This window comes from Rhodnius prolixus, unplaced genomic scaffold, assembly GCF_049639745.1.
Source record: "Rhodnius prolixus isolate KJV_2025 unplaced genomic scaffold, Rpr scaffold_2, whole genome shotgun sequence".
Lineage (NCBI taxonomy): Eukaryota > Metazoa > Arthropoda > Insecta > Hemiptera > Reduviidae > Rhodnius > Rhodnius prolixus.
This window is the reverse complement of record NW_027411592.1, coordinates 7,876,743-7,894,964: the sequence shown is the minus strand read 5'-3', so window position 1 is coordinate 7,894,964 and position 18,222 is coordinate 7,876,743. Positions and strand designations below refer to the sequence as shown.

The window sequence follows — 18,222 nt, the reverse complement described above, 5'->3', positions numbered from 1 at the left end:
GAAGTTGTTCCAACTAAATGGTACTCCAAGTTTTAATTCTATTCTTTTTGTTGTTAGTTTTCCAGTTATTTTGTTCGCGCTCTTTTATCCTCTCTCTCTGCCGCTCGCTCTCATTCCCACACTCCCTCGCTCGCAATCAGAGTGGTAAAGGGCGCGACATTTCAAAAAAAAAAAAAAAAATCTCGCTAAAACTGAAGCTGAACTGAGTGCACTTAATTTACTTTAATTTTGGTTAAAAGGAACGTTAGAAGTTGTTCCAACTAAATGGTACTCCAAGTTTTAATTCTATTCTTTTTGTTGTTAGTTTTCCAGTTATTTTGTTCGCGCTCTTTTATCCTCTCTCTCTGCCGCTCGCTCTCATTCCCACACTCCCTCGCTCGCAATCAGAGTGGTAAAGGGCGCGACATTTCAAAAAAAAAAAAAAAAATCTCGCTAAAACTGAAGCTGAACTGAGTGCACTTAATTTACTTTAATTTTGGTTAAAAGGAACGTTAGAAGTTGTTCCAACTAAATGGTACTCCAAGTTTTAATTCTATTCTTTTTGTTGTTAGTTTTCCAGTTATTTTGTTCGCGCTCTTTTATCCTCTCTCTCTGCCGCTCGCTCTCATTCCCACACTCCCTCGCTCGCAATCAGAGTGGTAAAGGGCGCGACATTTCAAAAAAAAAAAAAAAAATCTCGCTAAAACTGAAGCTGAACTGAGTGCACTTAATTTACTTTAATTTTGGTTAAAAGGAACGTTAGAAGTTGTTCCAACTAAATGGTACTCCAAGTTTTAATTCTATTCTTTTTGTTGTTAGTTTTCCAGTTATTTTGTTCGCGCTCTTTTATCCTCTCTCTCTGCCGCTCGCTCTCATTCCCACACTCCCTCGCTCGCAATCAGAGTGGTAAAGGGCGCGACATTTCAAAAAAAAAAAAAAAAATCTCGCTAAAACTGAAGCTGAACTGAGTGCACTTAATTTACTTTAATTTTGGTTAAAAGGAACGTTAGAAGTTGTTCCAACTAAATGGTACTCCAAGTTTTAATTCTATTCTTTTTGTTGTTAGTTTTCCAGTTATTTTGTTCGCGCTCTTTTATCCTCTCTCTCTGCCGCTCGCTCTCATTCCCACACTCACTCGCTCGCAATCAGAGTGGTAAAGGGCGCGACATTTCAAAAAAAAAAAAAAAAATCTCGCTAAAACTGAAGCTGAACTGAGTGCACTTAATTTACTTTAATTTTGGTTAAAAGGAACGTTAGAAGTTGTTCCAACTAAATGGTACTCCAAGTTTTAATTCTATTCTTTTTGTTGTTAGTTTTCCAGTTATTTTGTTCGCGCTCTTTTATCCTCTCTCTCTGCCGCTCGCTCTCATTCCCACACTCCCTCGCTCGCAATCAGAGTGGTAAAGGGCGCGACATTTCAAAAAAAAAAAAAAAAATCTCGCTAAAACTGAAGCTGAACTGAGTGCACTTAATTTACTTTAATTTTGGTTAAAAGGAACGTTAGAAGTTGTTCCAACTAAATGGTACTCCAAGTTTTAATTCTATTCTTTTTGTTGTTAGTTTTCCAGTTATTTTGTTCGCGCTCTTTTATCCTCTCTCTCTGCCGCTCGCTCTCATTCCCACACTCCCTCGCTCGCAATCAGAGTGGTAAAGGGCGCGACATTTCAAAAAAAAAAAAAAAAATCTCGCTAAAACTGAAGCTGAACTGAGTGCACTTAATTTACTTTAATTTTGGTTAAAAGGAACGTTAGAAGTTGTTCCAACTAAATGGTACTCCAAGTTTTAATTCTATTCTTTTTGTTGTTAGTTTTCCAGTTATTTTGTTCGCGCTCTTTTATCCTCTCTCTCTGCCGCTCGCTCTCATTCCCACACTCCCTCGCTCGCAATCAGAGTGGTAAAGGGCGCGACATTTCAAAAAAAAAAAAAAAAATCTCGCTAAAACTGAAGCTGAACTGAGTGCACTTAATTTACTTTAATTTTGGTTAAAAGGAACGTTAGAAGTTGTTCCAACTAAATGGTACTCCAAGTTTTAATTCTATTCTTTTTGTTGTTAGTTTTCCAGTTATTTTGTTCGCGCTCTTTTATCCTCTCTCTCTGCCGCTCGCTCTCATTCCCACACTCCCTCGCTCGCAATCAGAGTGGTAAAGGGCGCGACATTTCAAAAAAAAAAAAAAAAATCTCGCTAAAACTGAAGCTGAACTGAGTGCACTTAATTTACTTTAATTTTGGTTAAAAGGAACGTTAGAAGTTGTTCCAACTAAATGGTACTCCAAGTTTTAATTCTATTCTTTTTGTTGTTAGTTTTCCAGTTATTTTGTTCGCGCTCTTTTATCCTCTCTCTCTGCCGCTCGCTCTCATTCCCACACTCCCTCGCTCGCAATCAGAGTGGTAAAGGGCGCGACATTTCAAAAAAAAAAAAAAAAATCTCGCTAAAACTGAAGCTGAACTGAGTGCACTTAATTTACTTTAATTTTGGTTAAAAGGAACGTTAGAAGTTGTTCCAACTAAATGGTACTCCAAGTTTTAATTCTATTCTTTTTGTTGTTAGTTTTCCAGTTATTTTGTTCGCGCTCTTTTATCCTCTCTCTCTGCCGCTCGCTCTCATTCCCACACTCCCTCGCTCGCAATCAGAGTGGTAAAGGGCGCGACATTTCAAAAAAAAAAAAAAAAATCTCGCTAAAACTGAAGCTGAACTGAGTGCACTTAATTTACTTTAATTTTGGTTAAAAGGAACGTTAGAAGTTGTTCCAACTAAATGGTACTCCAAGTTTTAATTCTATTCTTTTTGTTGTTAGTTTTCCAGTTATTTTGTTCGCGCTCTTTTATCCTCTCTCTCTGCCGCTCGCTCTCATTCCCACACTCCCTCGCTCGCAATCAGAGTGGTAAAGGGCGCGACATTTCAAAAAAAAAAAAAAAAATCTCGCTAAAACTGAAGCTGAACTGAGTGCACTTAATTTACTTTAATTTTGGTTAAAAGGAACGTTAGAAGTTGTTCCAACTAAATGGTACTCCAAGTTTTAATTCTATTCTTTTTGTTGTTAGTTTTCCAGTTATTTTGTTCGCGCTCTTTTATCCTCTCTCTCTGCCGCTCGCTCTCATTCCCACACTCCCTCGCTCGCAATCAGAGTGGTAAAGGGCGCGACATTTCAAAAAAAAAAAAAAAAATCTCGCTAAAACTGAAGCTGAACTGAGTGCACTTAATTTACTTTAATTTTGGTTAAAAGGAACGTTAGAAGTTGTTCCAACTAAATGGTACTCCAAGTTTTAATTCTATTCTTTTTGTTGTTAGTTTTCCAGTTATTTTGTTCGCGCTCTTTTATCCTCTCTCTCTGCCGCTCGCTCTCATTCCCACACTCCCTCGCTCGCAATCAGAGTGGTAAAGGGCGCGACATTTCAAAAAAAAAAAAAAAAATCTCGCTAAAACTGAAGCTGAACTGAGTGCACTTAATTTACTTTAATTTTGGTTAAAAGGAACGTTAGAAGTTGTTCCAACTAAATGGTACTCCAAGTTTTAATTCTATTCTTTTTGTTGTTAGTTTTCCAGTTATTTTGTTCGCGCTCTTTTATCCTCTCTCTCTGCCGCTCGCTCTCATTCCCACACTCCCTCGCTCGCAATCAGAGTGGTAAAGGGCGCGACATTTCAAAAAAAAAAAAAAAAATCTCGCTAAAACTGAAGCTGAACTGAGTGCACTTAATTTACTTTAATTTTGGTTAAAAGGAACGTTAGAAGTTGTTCCAACTAAATGGTACTCCAAGTTTTAATTCTATTCTTTTTGTTGTTAGTTTTCCAGTTATTTTGTTCGCGCTCTTTTATCCTCTCTCTCTGCCGCTCGCTCTCATTCCCACACTCCCTCGCTCGCAATCAGAGTGGTAAAGGGCGCGACATTTCAAAAAAAAAAAAAAAAATCTCGCTAAAACTGAAGCTGAACTGAGTGCACTTAATTTACTTTAATTTTGGTTAAAAGGAACGTTAGAAGTTGTTCCAACTAAATGGTACTCCAAGTTTTAATTCTATTCTTTTTGTTGTTAGTTTTCCAGTTATTTTGTTCGCGCTCTTTTATCCTCTCTCTCTGCCGCTCGCTCTCATTCCCACACTCCCTCGCTCGCAATCAGAGTGGTAAAGGGCGCGACATTTCAAAAAAAAAAAAAAAAATCTCGCTAAAACTGAAGCTGAACTGAGTGCACTTAATTTACTTTAATTTTGGTTAAAAGGAACGTTAGAAGTTGTTCCAACTAAATGGTACTCCAAGTTTTAATTCTATTCTTTTTGTTGTTAGTTTTCCAGTTATTTTGTTCGCGCTCTTTTATCCTCTCTCTCTGCCGCTCGCTCTCATTCCCACACTCCCTCGCTCGCAATCAGAGTGGTAAAGGGCGCGACATTTCAAAAAAAAAAAAAAAAATCTCGCTAAAACTGAAGCTGAACTGAGTGCACTTAATTTACTTTAATTTTGGTTAAAAGGAACGTTAGAAGTTGTTCCAACTAAATGGTACTCCAAGTTTTAATTCTATTCTTTTTGTTGTTAGTTTTCCAGTTATTTTGTTCGCGCTCTTTTATCCTCTCTCTCTGCCGCTCGCTCTCATTCCCACACTCCCTCGCTCGCAATCAGAGTGGTAAAGGGCGCGACATTTCAAAAAAAAAAAAAAAAATCTCGCTAAAACTGAAGCTGAACTGAGTGCACTTAATTTACTTTAATTTTGGTTAAAAGGAACGTTAGAAGTTGTTCCAACTAAATGGTACTCCAAGTTTTAATTCTATTCTTTTTGTTGTTAGTTTTCCAGTTATTTTGTTCGCGCTCTTTTATCCTCTCTCTCTGCCGCTCGCTCTCATTCCCACACTCCCTCGCTCGCAATCAGAGTGGTAAAGGGCGCGACATTTCAAAAAAAAAAAAAAAAATCTCGCTAAAACTGAAGCTGAACTGAGTGCACTTAATTTACTTTAATTTTGGTTAAAAGGAACGTTAGAAGTTGTTCCAACTAAATGGTACTCCAAGTTTTAATTCTATTCTTTTTGTTGTTAGTTTTCCAGTTATTTTGTTCGCGCTCTTTTATCCTCTCTCTCTGCCGCTCGCTCTCATTCCCACACTCCCTCGCTCGCAATCAGAGTGGTAAAGGGCGCGACATTTCAAAAAAAAAAAAAAAAATCTCGCTAAAACTGAAGCTGAACTGAGTGCACTTAATTTACTTTAATTTTGGTTAAAAGGAACGTTAGAAGTTGTTCCAACTAAATGGTACTCCAAGTTTTAATTCTATTCTTTTTGTTGTTAGTTTTCCAGTTATTTTGTTCGCGCTCTTTTATCCTCTCTCTCTGCCGCTCGCTCTCATTCCCACACTCCCTCGCTCGCAATCAGAGTGGTAAAGGGCGCGACATTTCAAAAAAAAAAAAAAAAATCTCGCTAAAACTGAAGCTGAACTGAGTGCACTTAATTTACTTTAATTTTGGTTAAAAGGAACGTTAGAAGTTGTTCCAACTAAATGGTACTCCAAGTTTTAATTCTATTCTTTTTGTTGTTAGTTTTCCAGTTATTTTGTTCGCGCTCTTTTATCCTCTCTCTCTGCCGCTCGCTCTCATTCCCACACTCCCTCGCTCGCAATCAGAGTGGTAAAGGGCGCGACATTTCAAAAAAAAAAAAAAAAATCTCGCTAAAACTGAAGCTGAACTGAGTGCACTTAATTTACTTTAATTTTGGTTAAAAGGAACGTTAGAAGTTGTTCCAACTAAATGGTACTCCAAGTTTTAATTCTATTCTTTTTGTTGTTAGTTTTCCAGTTATTTTGTTCGCGCTCTTTTATCCTCTCTCTCTGCCGCTCGCTCTCATTCCCACACTCCCTCGCTCGCAATCAGAGTGGTAAAGGGCGCGACATTTCAAAAAAAAAAAAAAAAATCTCGCTAAAACTGAAGCTGAACTGAGTGCACTTAATTTACTTTAATTTTGGTTAAAAGGAACGTTAGAAGTTGTTCCAACTAAATGGTACTCCAAGTTTTAATTCTATTCTTTTTGTTGTTAGTTTTCCAGTTATTTTGTTCGCGCTCTTTTATCCTCTCTCTCTGCCGCTCGCTCTCATTCCCACACTCCCTCGCTCGCAATCAGAGTGGTAAAGGGCGCGACATTTCAAAAAAAAAAAAAAAAATCTCGCTAAAACTGAAGCTGAACTGAGTGCACTTAATTTACTTTAATTTTGGTTAAAAGGAACGTTAGAAGTTGTTCCAACTAAATGGTACTCCAAGTTTTAATTCTATTCTTTTTGTTGTTAGTTTTCCAGTTATTTTGTTCGCGCTCTTTTATCCTCTCTCTCTGCCGCTCGCTCTCATTCCCACACTCCCTCGCTCGCAATCAGAGTGGTAAAGGGCGCGACATTTCAAAAAAAAAAAAAAAAATCTCGCTAAAACTGAAGCTGAACTGAGTGCACTTAATTTACTTTAATTTTGGTTAAAAGGAACGTTAGAAGTTGTTCCAACTAAATGGTACTCCAAGTTTTAATTCTATTCTTTTTGTTGTTAGTTTTCCAGTTATTTTGTTCGCGCTCTTTTATCCTCTCTCTCTGCCGCTCGCTCTCATTCCCACACTCCCTCGCTCGCAATCAGAGTGGTAAAGGGCGCGACATTTCAAAAAAAAAAAAAAAAATCTCGCTAAAACTGAAGCTGAACTGAGTGCACTTAATTTACTTTAATTTTGGTTAAAAGGAACGTTAGAAGTTGTTCCAACTAAATGGTACTCCAAGTTTTAATTCTATTCTTTTTGTTGTTAGTTTTCCAGTTATTTTGTTCGCGCTCTTTTATCCTCTCTCTCTGCCGCTCGCTCTCATTCCCACACTCCCTCGCTCGCAATCAGAGTGGTAAAGGGCGCGACATTTCAAAAAAAAAAAAAAAAATCTCGCTAAAACTGAAGCTGAACTGAGTGCACTTAATTTACTTTAATTTTGGTTAAAAGGAACGTTAGAAGTTGTTCCAACTAAATGGTACTCCAAGTTTTAATTCTATTCTTTTTGTTGTTAGTTTTCCAGTTATTTTGTTCGCGCTCTTTTATCCTCTCTCTCTGCCGCTCGCTCTCATTCCCACACTCCCTCGCTCGCAATCAGAGTGGTAAAGGGCGCGACATTTCAAAAAAAAAAAAAAAAATCTCGCTAAAACTGAAGCTGAACTGAGTGCACTTAATTTACTTTAATTTTGGTTAAAAGGAACGTTAGAAGTTGTTCCAACTAAATGGTACTCCAAGTTTTAATTCTATTCTTTTTGTTGTTAGTTTTCCAGTTATTTTGTTCGCGCTCTTTTATCCTCTCTCTCTGCCGCTCGCTCTCATTCCCACACTCCCTCGCTCGCAATCAGAGTGGTAAAGGGCGCGACATTTCAAAAAAAAAAAAAAAAATCTCGCTAAAACTGAAGCTGAACTGAGTGCACTTAATTTACTTTAATTTTGGTTAAAAGGAACGTTAGAAGTTGTTCCAACTAAATGGTACTCCAAGTTTTAATTCTATTCTTTTTGTTGTTAGTTTTCCAGTTATTTTGTTCGCGCTCTTTTATCCTCTCTCTCTGCCGCTCGCTCTCATTCCCACACTCCCTCGCTCGCAATCAGAGTGGTAAAGGGCGCGACATTTCAAAAAAAAAAAAAAAAATCTCGCTAAAACTGAAGCTGAACTGAGTGCACTTAATTTACTTTAATTTTGGTTAAAAGGAACGTTAGAAGTTGTTCCAACTAAATGGTACTCCAAGTTTTAATTCTATTCTTTTTGTTGTTAGTTTTCCAGTTATTTTGTTCGCGCTCTTTTATCCTCTCTCTCTGCCGCTCGCTCTCATTCCCACACTCCCTCGCTCGCAATCAGAGTGGTAAAGGGCGCGACATTTCAAAAAAAAAAAAAAAAATCTCGCTAAAACTGAAGCTGAACTGAGTGCACTTAATTTACTTTAATTTTGGTTAAAAGGAACGTTAGAAGTTGTTCCAACTAAATGGTACTCCAAGTTTTAATTCTATTCTTTTTGTTGTTAGTTTTCCAGTTATTTTGTTCGCGCTCTTTTATCCTCTCTCTCTGCCGCTCGCTCTCATTCCCACACTCCCTCGCTCGCAATCAGAGTGGTAAAGGGCGCGACATTTCAAAAAAAAAAAAAAAAATCTCGCTAAAACTGAAGCTGAACTGAGTGCACTTAATTTACTTTAATTTTGGTTAAAAGGAACGTTAGAAGTTGTTCCAACTAAATGGTACTCCAAGTTTTAATTCTATTCTTTTTGTTGTTAGTTTTCCAGTTATTTTGTTCGCGCTCTTTTATCCTCTCTCTCTGCCGCTCGCTCTCATTCCCACACTCCCTCGCTCGCAATCAGAGTGGTAAAGGGCGCGACATTTCAAAAAAAAAAAAAAAAATCTCGCTAAAACTGAAGCTGAACTGAGTGCACTTAATTTACTTTAATTTTGGTTAAAAGGAACGTTAGAAGTTGTTCCAACTAAATGGTACTCCAAGTTTTAATTCTATTCTTTTTGTTGTTAGTTTTCCAGTTATTTTGTTCGCGCTCTTTTATCCTCTCTCTCTGCCGCTCGCTCTCATTCCCACACTCCCTCGCTCGCAATCAGAGTGGTAAAGGGCGCGACATTTCAAAAAAAAAAAAAAAAATCTCGCTAAAACTGAAGCTGAACTGAGTGCACTTAATTTACTTTAATTTTGGTTAAAAGGAACGTTAGAAGTTGTTCCAACTAAATGGTACTCCAAGTTTTAATTCTATTCTTTTTGTTGTTAGTTTTCCAGTTATTTTGTTCGCGCTCTTTTATCCTCTCTCTCTGCCGCTCGCTCTCATTCCCACACTCCCTCGCTCGCAATCAGAGTGGTAAAGGGCGCGACATTTCAAAAAAAAAAAAAAAAATCTCGCTAAAACTGAAGCTGAACTGAGTGCACTTAATTTACTTTAATTTTGGTTAAAAGGAACGTTAGAAGTTGTTCCAACTAAATGGTACTCCAAGTTTTAATTCTATTCTTTTTGTTGTTAGTTTTCCAGTTATTTTGTTCGCGCTCTTTTATCCTCTCTCTCTGCCGCTCGCTCTCATTCCCACACTCCCTCGCTCGCAATCAGAGTGGTAAAGGGCGCGACATTTCAAAAAAAAAAAAAAAAATCTCGCTAAAACTGAAGCTGAACTGAGTGCACTTAATTTACTTTAATTTTGGTTAAAAGGAACGTTAGAAGTTGTTCCAACTAAATGGTACTCCAAGTTTTAATTCTATTCTTTTTGTTGTTAGTTTTCCAGTTATTTTGTTCGCGCTCTTTTATCCTCTCTCTCTGCCGCTCGCTCTCATTCCCACACTCCCTCGCTCGCAATCAGAGTGGTAAAGGGCGCGACATTTCAAAAAAAAAAAAAAAAATCTCGCTAAAACTGAAGCTGAACTGAGTGCACTTAATTTACTTTAATTTTGGTTAAAAGGAACGTTAGAAGTTGTTCCAACTAAATGGTACTCCAAGTTTTAATTCTATTCTTTTTGTTGTTAGTTTTCCAGTTATTTTGTTCGCGCTCTTTTATCCTCTCTCTCTGCCGCTCGCTCTCATTCCCACACTCCCTCGCTCGCAATCAGAGTGGTAAAGGGCGCGACATTTCAAAAAAAAAAAAAAAAATCTCGCTAAAACTGAAGCTGAACTGAGTGCACTTAATTTACTTTAATTTTGGTTAAAAGGAACGTTAGAAGTTGTTCCAACTAAATGGTACTCCAAGTTTTAATTCTATTCTTTTTGTTGTTAGTTTTCCAGTTATTTTGTTCGCGCTCTTTTATCCTCTCTCTCTGCCGCTCGCTCTCATTCCCACACTCCCTCGCTCGCAATCAGAGTGGTAAAGGGCGCGACATTTCAAAAAAAAAAAAAAAAATCTCGCTAAAACTGAAGCTGAACTGAGTGCACTTAATTTACTTTAATTTTGGTTAAAAGGAACGTTAGAAGTTGTTCCAACTAAATGGTACTCCAAGTTTTAATTCTATTCTTTTTGTTGTTAGTTTTCCAGTTATTTTGTTCGCGCTCTTTTATCCTCTCTCTCTGCCGCTCGCTCTCATTCCCACACTCCCTCGCTCGCAATCAGAGTGGTAAAGGGCGCGACATTTCAAAAAAAAAAAAAAAAATCTCGCTAAAACTGAAGCTGAACTGAGTGCACTTAATTTACTTTAATTTTGGTTAAAAGGAACGTTAGAAGTTGTTCCAACTAAATGGTACTCCAAGTTTTAATTCTATTCTTTTTGTTGTTAGTTTTCCAGTTATTTTGTTCGCGCTCTTTTATCCTCTCTCTCTGCCGCTCGCTCTCATTCCCACACTCCCTCGCTCGCAATCAGAGTGGTAAAGGGCGCGACATTTCAAAAAAAAAAAAAAAAATCTCGCTAAAACTGAAGCTGAACTGAGTGCACTTAATTTACTTTAATTTTGGTTAAAAGGAACGTTAGAAGTTGTTCCAACTAAATGGTACTCCAAGTTTTAATTCTATTCTTTTTGTTGTTAGTTTTCCAGTTATTTTGTTCGCGCTCTTTTATCCTCTCTCTCTGCCGCTCGCTCTCATTCCCACACTCCCTCGCTCGCAATCAGAGTGGTAAAGGGCGCGACATTTCAAAAAAAAAAAAAAAAATCTCGCTAAAACTGAAGCTGAACTGAGTGCACTTAATTTACTTTAATTTTGGTTAAAAGGAACGTTAGAAGTTGTTCCAACTAAATGGTACTCCAAGTTTTAATTCTATTCTTTTTGTTGTTAGTTTTCCAGTTATTTTGTTCGCGCTCTTTTATCCTCTCTCTCTGCCGCTCGCTCTCATTCCCACACTCCCTCGCTCGCAATCAGAGTGGTAAAGGGCGCGACATTTCAAAAAAAAAAAAAAAAATCTCGCTAAAACTGAAGCTGAACTGAGTGCACTTAATTTACTTTAATTTTGGTTAAAAGGAACGTTAGAAGTTGTTCCAACTAAATGGTACTCCAAGTTTTAATTCTATTCTTTTTGTTGTTAGTTTTCCAGTTATTTTGTTCGCGCTCTTTTATCCTCTCTCTCTGCCGCTCGCTCTCATTCCCACACTCCCTCGCTCGCAATCAGAGTGGTAAAGGGCGCGACATTTCAAAAAAAAAAAAAAAAATCTCGCTAAAACTGAAGCTGAACTGAGTGCACTTAATTTACTTTAATTTTGGTTAAAAGGAACGTTAGAAGTTGTTCCAACTAAATGGTACTCCAAGTTTTAATTCTATTCTTTTTGTTGTTAGTTTTCCAGTTATTTTGTTCGCGCTCTTTTATCCTCTCTCTCTGCCGCTCGCTCTCATTCCCACACTCCCTCGCTCGCAATCAGAGTGGTAAAGGGCGCGACATTTCAAAAAAAAAAAAAAAAATCGAAGTGTCAATAAATATCGTACTGTCGGAAAATCAAACCCCCCCAAAAAAGATACTTCGTTTAACGTTTTCACAGGCACAGGTAATATATAAAGTAACCAGGTGTAGGCCAAAATTGACATGAAAGAATTAGCTGATTCGTTCGCCCCTCATAGATATTAAAACTATTTTTTGTGTTTTCAAAGTTATTTGATTTAAAACCAAAAAAATGAAAAGCTTTTTAAATGTGTTCTCTTACCTTCTCATTAAGGGTGCAAACTCCTCCTTCATGGTAACAGGAGCACTGGCTAGAAATGCAACCCCTCGGTCCGGCATACAAGTGATGATCCTGTTGTCCACAATATCTTCAGTTTTACTTCTAATATATGTGTAGCTGGTAGAAGAGTTGGTAAGTATCTGGCTGTAGGTTTCCTGGATTGTAACCCACAGTTTCATCCAAGGTACATCATTGGTGGCCTGGCCACGCCTACTATGTTTATGGAGGTGGTAGAAGATTGGGGGCGGCCAGCAAGGGGGTCCAGAGATGGCTGCCGCCCCCTCTGTGACGTAATAAACAGCCATTAGATACCACTTCCCGGTGGGTCGATGAGAAACAGAACTTCATGTATGAGGGTGTGATTTTTCTTTTTAATTTTCTCCTAGTGTACACAAACATTTCGGATGGTTAGTGATTTTGACATGCCCCTTTATTTTAAAAATATTGTTAATCGAAAAGTTGCAGCAAGCTCAAACTTAGTTGGCAGTAATATTGAACAGATTTAGTTGCATTTCTATCTTCTTTTTTTCTTTTTTTTTATTGAAAAACAAAGAAAAGATATTTCCCACATCCCATTTGACAAATTGCTAATGCTTCACAAATTTTGAAAACCATTGTTGCCCTTAATTTTGTATAATTTGAAGAGGCGGAAGTAGTAGAAGAAAACATGAAAAAATAGATATTTTGAATTCAGTTTTTGAGGAATTTAAATAATTGATTACCTCTAAACAAAAGTTATCCTCTTCAGCGAATTAGCTGTTGATATCGAACAGTCAAAACGCACTCTAAAGTTCAAGCGTCTCAGAATAAACACTCCTTGAATCTTGAGAATTCCACAAAACATGTTTTCGCAATCAAAAATAATTCTGATCTTTATTTAAGTGCATCTGGTTCAAAAGAGAACGAGTCGATCCTAGAGCGATTGAGGCAATCATTGTACCTTACCATCACTACCATCAGATCTGTAAATCAAACTATGAAATGCTCTTACATCTTATTATGGAAACTGAATATTCTATGAGTGAAACTTCTAGTCATTTTCCCTGCATCATTTTGATTAACCAAAAAACTCTAATTTGGGATGGAACGTCGAAACCGTTATTATGCGCACTGCAGGTCTAATCACATTTAATTTAGCTTACTCAAAATACTCAGAGTAAAATATTAGAATCATATTCTTAATTTATTAATCCACGAGGTTAAACATTTAAAATAGGGATATAAAATAGATCTTGACAACTTCATAAAAGATAATTTCAACATTTTAATGAAATAATTTAAGTACATTGCAAATACAAATGTGCCTAATTTGATAGGCAAAAAATAAATAAACAAAAATGAAGGGTACAATCTAATCTAATTTACTTAGGAATGAAATGAAATTGTCCCCGACTTCCTGATCCAATAAACGGTATTCAAAAATTGAAGGAGATCAGAAGAAAGAAGGCACTAAAGTTACAATAGGTCGAAAGGTCAATCCCCAGTGCTTTTCTTTTTTAGGGTAATAGACAACTTTAGTGCCTTGGCTGCCGCCTCCACGATGTTAAATGTTCTTAAATAATATTTTCGGCTTAAATAAAATTTCGGAAGTTGAAAAGTAAGAGAAAATCGAGGATTTTTTAAATCATATGTAGCTTTTGTACACTCAGTGTAAACAACTATATTGGCAAATACAAGATCATATATTTCTTTGATCATATTTCATTTTTTCAAATTATACAGTTTTGTCTCGCAGCACTGTAAAAATTAATGTAAACTTTATGTGTTCAGGATACGACTATGGAAAAGCTAAAGGTGGGAATGATTTTTGTGATGCGGATACCCGGTAAATCGAAGTTTGAGGTGAGAAGAGTTGGGAAACTCTTGTGTAAGGGATTACACGTTAAGGAGGAGCCACATTAAAAGAAAAGCAACTCTCTTCTCTGCTATCATCCCTTAATTGTAATGATCTTCAAGATTAAATTGCAATTGTCCAACCCATAACAAGAGTCTGAATGTTTATGGATATTTACATTAGTATTGCCGAAACAAATCACGAGGTGAGTCAGTGTCATCTTCTTTGCAGCAAAAATGTTGTAAGAATTAGGTTTTTGATTGATATGGTGCTAGGAAAACATGAGCACTGGCACCTCAAACATCTATCGAGGCCCTTCTTAAGAGTCAGTGTTTGTTGTTAGAGCTAGGCTTCTGTAGAGTATCTTGTTTGTATTAGAGTGAGTGTCTTGAGATGGAGTATTCTTGGACTAAGACAACCACGCTAGCTAGCCTTGTAAGATTTAGTTTGCTGGAAAGGTCAGTAGTTAGCATTATGAGGCTGACATCTTAGTAGGATCCAAAAAAATTCCGAAAAAGTAGTTGTCTTTATGGTGAGGATGATGTTAAAATGGGAGATAATGAATTACTGCTAAGAATTGATTGTAGTAATGTTTCTTTAATGCTTAAAAGAAGTTACAACTACAACATTCCAAGGTTAAATATTCCTTTAGAGACATTCACTAAATCTACCCTACGGCAGTGAATCTTAGAACACCTATTGGTAAGTCAAAATACCATGGACTGGGCGACAAAGGTCTTCAGGAATTCTGTGGGTTCTTATTTTTACAAGTTTCTGCACATTCTGTCAACACTTTATAGAGGAGGCGCCACGATAGCCGAGCGTTTAGAGGCGAGACCTGCAAAGTTAATACGTATTGTGGTACTGGGTTCGATTCCTGGTCTTAGGCCTTGGATTTTATTTAATGGTTAATAAAAGAAATTTACAGTAAAGTATGTTTGTTAGACGCCTCCGTCCACGACACCTAATTGGTAGTTAGACCTAAAGCCCGCCTGAAAAAATAGGCGATTACTTTACTTACTATTTTTATATAGGGGTGCTAAGATCATTAAATTGCAATTTGCCACAAAAGATTTTGCCGTAAAACCTTTTACTAGGCTACTTTCAGTTTATTTATCTCTCTTAGAAATTTTATTTGAGAGATTGATTCAGTCAAATGTGATTGTAGCTTTGTTGATGGAGCTTTGTTTTGCTTTCTTTTGTGTACCATCCAGTTTTCCTGTGTACATTTTGCTTTACTCCTTTAAGAAATCATCCTAGCATGTTGGAAATCACTTTTCATCTCTTTACTTAATTTTAGAGTTGCACCTTTAGATTGCTTACTTTTAAAAACGGAAAAAATAGACTGGTTAATCAAAACCGAAAAATAGATTATAATGGGAGAGTTCATTTGTCAATAGATCTTTAACCAAGCCATTCTATTTTGGTTAATAATATATTGATTTCATTCGAAATGTTATAAAACCACAAGAGGGTATTTTGCGAAAATGTTCTCTATTCGAATTTCCGAAATGGATCCTCAGTTTTAAGGCTGAGTGCATTAATTTGACACAATTTCAATGTGTAAACAGTTTGAGGGGATTCATTAACTGAAAAGAGAAGAATTTTTGAACTTAATTAATGTTATTTGATTTTGCCTTTATGTTTTCAAAAAAGTTAACTATTACAAAGTTAAGTTTCATGTAATTCTCCAAATAAGTATTTTCCTGTTCGAGGAGAACATTATTTTTGAAAGGGGAAAACTAAGGCTGTGTTAGTGCGGCTCAATATCAACAACATTGTGTTCTCATTGGCCGACCTTACTCAGCAGGCCACGCCTCTCTAAAACTACTAAATTTCCATTGAGGTTGATTTTTCATCTGAAATTACTGCCGGATAAAAGATATAACTACGATTCTGTTGTTGACGTCTATAATATTGATTAGACAATAAAAATTAACTTTAGTTTAAGTTTCAAAAGTGAAGATCAACTGTTGTGGCGATACCATTGTACCAACTAGTGAACTAGACAAATTAGCAAACAGTATCTTCTCACTCTTACTGCAGTAATTTGATTAACGAACATTGATGTAGCCGCAGTGATGGACAATAGTTGTTTTTTTGAATTCCCTATAGGTTTCTGATTTCCATCTATATCCTCTGAGGTTGACCCATGAGTTTTATGCAATTCTGGCGAACTGTACACAGTGCGTGAACCTTTTCAGTAAGAGAGCCTTCTCTGTCTAACTAATCTATAAATAATTTTCTTAGAAAAATTACTCAAAATTTTTAGATCCAAATAGTTTATCTACACCCCAGGCTTGAAAAAAAAAAAATCACAAAATGAATGTTGTAGATTTTTATGAGTACAATATTTGTAAGAAATTTATTCTCGCTAGAAACTCAAAAAGAGATTTTTAAAAAACATTTCTGTTGTTACTGTCGAGAAGGAGATGTAATGTAAAGGAAAGCTTGTGATTAGAGAATTAATAAGAACCATAACTAGCGCTAAACAGGGTAGGCCCAAGTCTGGACCTAATACTATACGAAAGAACCTAACCTGTTATTTAGTGTTACGATTGTGTTTGTATAGCCGTTTAGTTTAGGCGCGTGGGAACAGTAGACAGTAGCGAAGAAATGACACAAATTAGCCGGTAACGTGTCGAAACTGCATTCAGTTCCCTGTGTGTTGTTTAGTGGTGGAGGGAGACGGGCCCTTCTCTAGGACTGCCGGCAGGAGGAGGAGGCACGCGCTGCCTAGTTAGATGGTAGGTTTGTACCTTGTAATCAGGGCGGCAGGACTGATGTCCAACTAGCGCTAACTGTCTACAATTAAACTTTGCACCCATTCTTCCACTATTCCTAACTGTTCTTTCTTCTGTGAACTATACAAACAGCCCCTGCAAATATTTCTTGTTCTATCCGTAATTGGCAGAAATGTATTGCTTTTCCTAGAAATTATTGTAATTCTATTGTGCCATTCTCAAGAATTTCAACACAAATCTATGATGTTTTTTATGAGGACAATTTCAAATTTATGCTCTGAAATAGCTCCTGACTTTTTCTTGTTGCAATTTTTCACTATACTAGTAAACTGAACTGGATAAATTGAATTTAATGTGCAGTATCCTATCATAACGTACATACCTGACATAAATTAGTAAAATAAATGTTACATTTATGATATCCAGGAAATTGAATATGTATGTACGCTCACCTAGCACAGCGCTGCCACAGTTTCAAATGATTTATACTCAAATAAACTGGATTATTGTGTCGACATAAAGTTCTTCACTTTGGGCGGTTTATATGGATGCTGCTCTACAGTGAAGACTGAATTGGATCATGGTTGAACTTCTCTTGAAGATAATCACGTAAAGGACCGCCGAAAACTGTAACTACAGATGAAACATCAAGGTGTACAATATAGTTATGGTGGAGCGACGATTAAAGGTGTATGAGCGACCTAAACCGTAAGCTTATCACAGTAAAGCGTAAAGTACATTTCACACCAAGAATTAAATGATGACCAAAAACAAATGAGAAAATTTCCACGAGTGTTTAGCTCCTTTTCAAAAAAAGAATTTAATTGAGTGGTGCGCCTATATGTTCCTATAAGGTGGGAACGGAATATCATTCAATTCAGTGGCTTAACTCTAAACTAGAAATGGCGAAGTGGATTTCAGAAGGGTATATGACCAAAAAAATGCTTATTTTTATTGATTACCTTGAAGAGGGTAGAACAGCAACTGACGAAATCCTCTCAAGACCAACTGAGATGATTGGATTGCTGAAGGAAAAACTCTTTCATAACCTCAAGGCTCCACAAAGGAAACTTTAAGGTTTTAAAGTACGAATTTGTGGACAACCATTCTTTAACCAGATTTAGCAACTATCGACTTTCGCCGTTCCCAAATTTAAAGAAATTTATGGCGGCCGGAAAAGGATTTTAGCTAAATAAACTTATGACAGAAGTCTCTCACTGGCGGATGGACAACTTATCACCTCGCTCACGTATTTCTAAACACTGTTATGTGTAAACAGGTTCCGATATAAAGAGCAGAAAACTTACGCCAGGAATATTTTGTACTATCTCACAAGCAAACAATTTCTGTTGTATTAAACACTTTATTTAGAAGCAATTTGGTGTGTAAAAAAGTACTTATGTCTGATAATGGAGCTAATCATTTTGCTAAAATTATTCTCTATTTAAACTTACTAATCTAATAAAATAAATTTTATAGGTGAATCCCTCATTCTGTGGGTGAGCTGTATAAAAATCCTCACAATCCAAGCATGACGATTGTCTGAATGAGCTTGTTGGTGGCCCGAACCGAATTCTAGTAAACCAAACAAACAATTTAAACAGCGTAATACAACAAGCTGAGGGTGTCGCCTAGGGAACTATTAGTTAAGAACCGTGCTCTGTAGATGGTGCTGACAGCTGCTGCTGTGGCCCAAGGGCTAGCAGAAAGGACCCATACACTCGGTGTTATGGAAAGGAGAGCCACGTGACTTCTCTTCCAGCACGTGTCATTACCACGTGGCCACTTGAGCTGTATATACTGTGGAAATGTAGGTTTGGTAGGAGATGTGTAGCTTTTTGCTGGCAATGTACTTCAACGACTGTTCTCTTTTGAATTATGGTTGGTTTTTCATTTCTTTTAAGACCATTAGAAGTCCATTTTCATTTGTGTTTTCCGGTAAATTTGCGTGGATTGCTAAAACAAAAATATTCTGAAGTTCTTGGTATCGATTAGAAACTTCCCGCGGGAAAGATTCATCTTATGAATTGTTACAACTTGAATCTGGCGAAAACCAGATTATCATGACCAGTCGTTCTTACCTTCAAAAGGT

The 18,222-nt window shown here is 36.9% G+C and overlaps 1 protein-coding gene and 1 long non-coding RNA gene across 8 annotated transcripts in view; one reads left to right on the top strand and one right to left on the bottom strand.

Moving 5' to 3' along the window:
* Positions 1-11,872, bottom strand: part of Fer2 (basic helix-loop-helix domain-containing Fer2) — a 29,095-nt gene extending 17,223 nt beyond the window's left edge. For all 4 annotated transcript variants that reach the window (XM_074117645.1, XM_074117647.1, XM_074117644.1 and 1 more), the window contains exon 1: positions 11,535-11,872. In XM_074117645.1, coding sequence (XP_073973746.1) covers positions 11,535-11,857 — 323 coding nt within the window. In that variant the 5' untranslated portion in view covers positions 11,858-11,872. The remainder of the gene's footprint in view (positions 1-11,534) is intronic.
* Positions 1-18,222, top strand: part of LOC141448868 (uncharacterized) — a 49,265-nt gene that overhangs the window by 23,659 nt on the left and 7,384 nt on the right. For all 4 annotated transcript variants that reach the window (XR_012455242.1, XR_012455240.1, XR_012455241.1 and 1 more), the window contains exon 6: positions 13,323-13,591. This is a non-coding gene — a long non-coding RNA (uncharacterized lncRNA). The remainder of the gene's footprint in view (positions 1-13,322; positions 13,592-18,222) is intronic.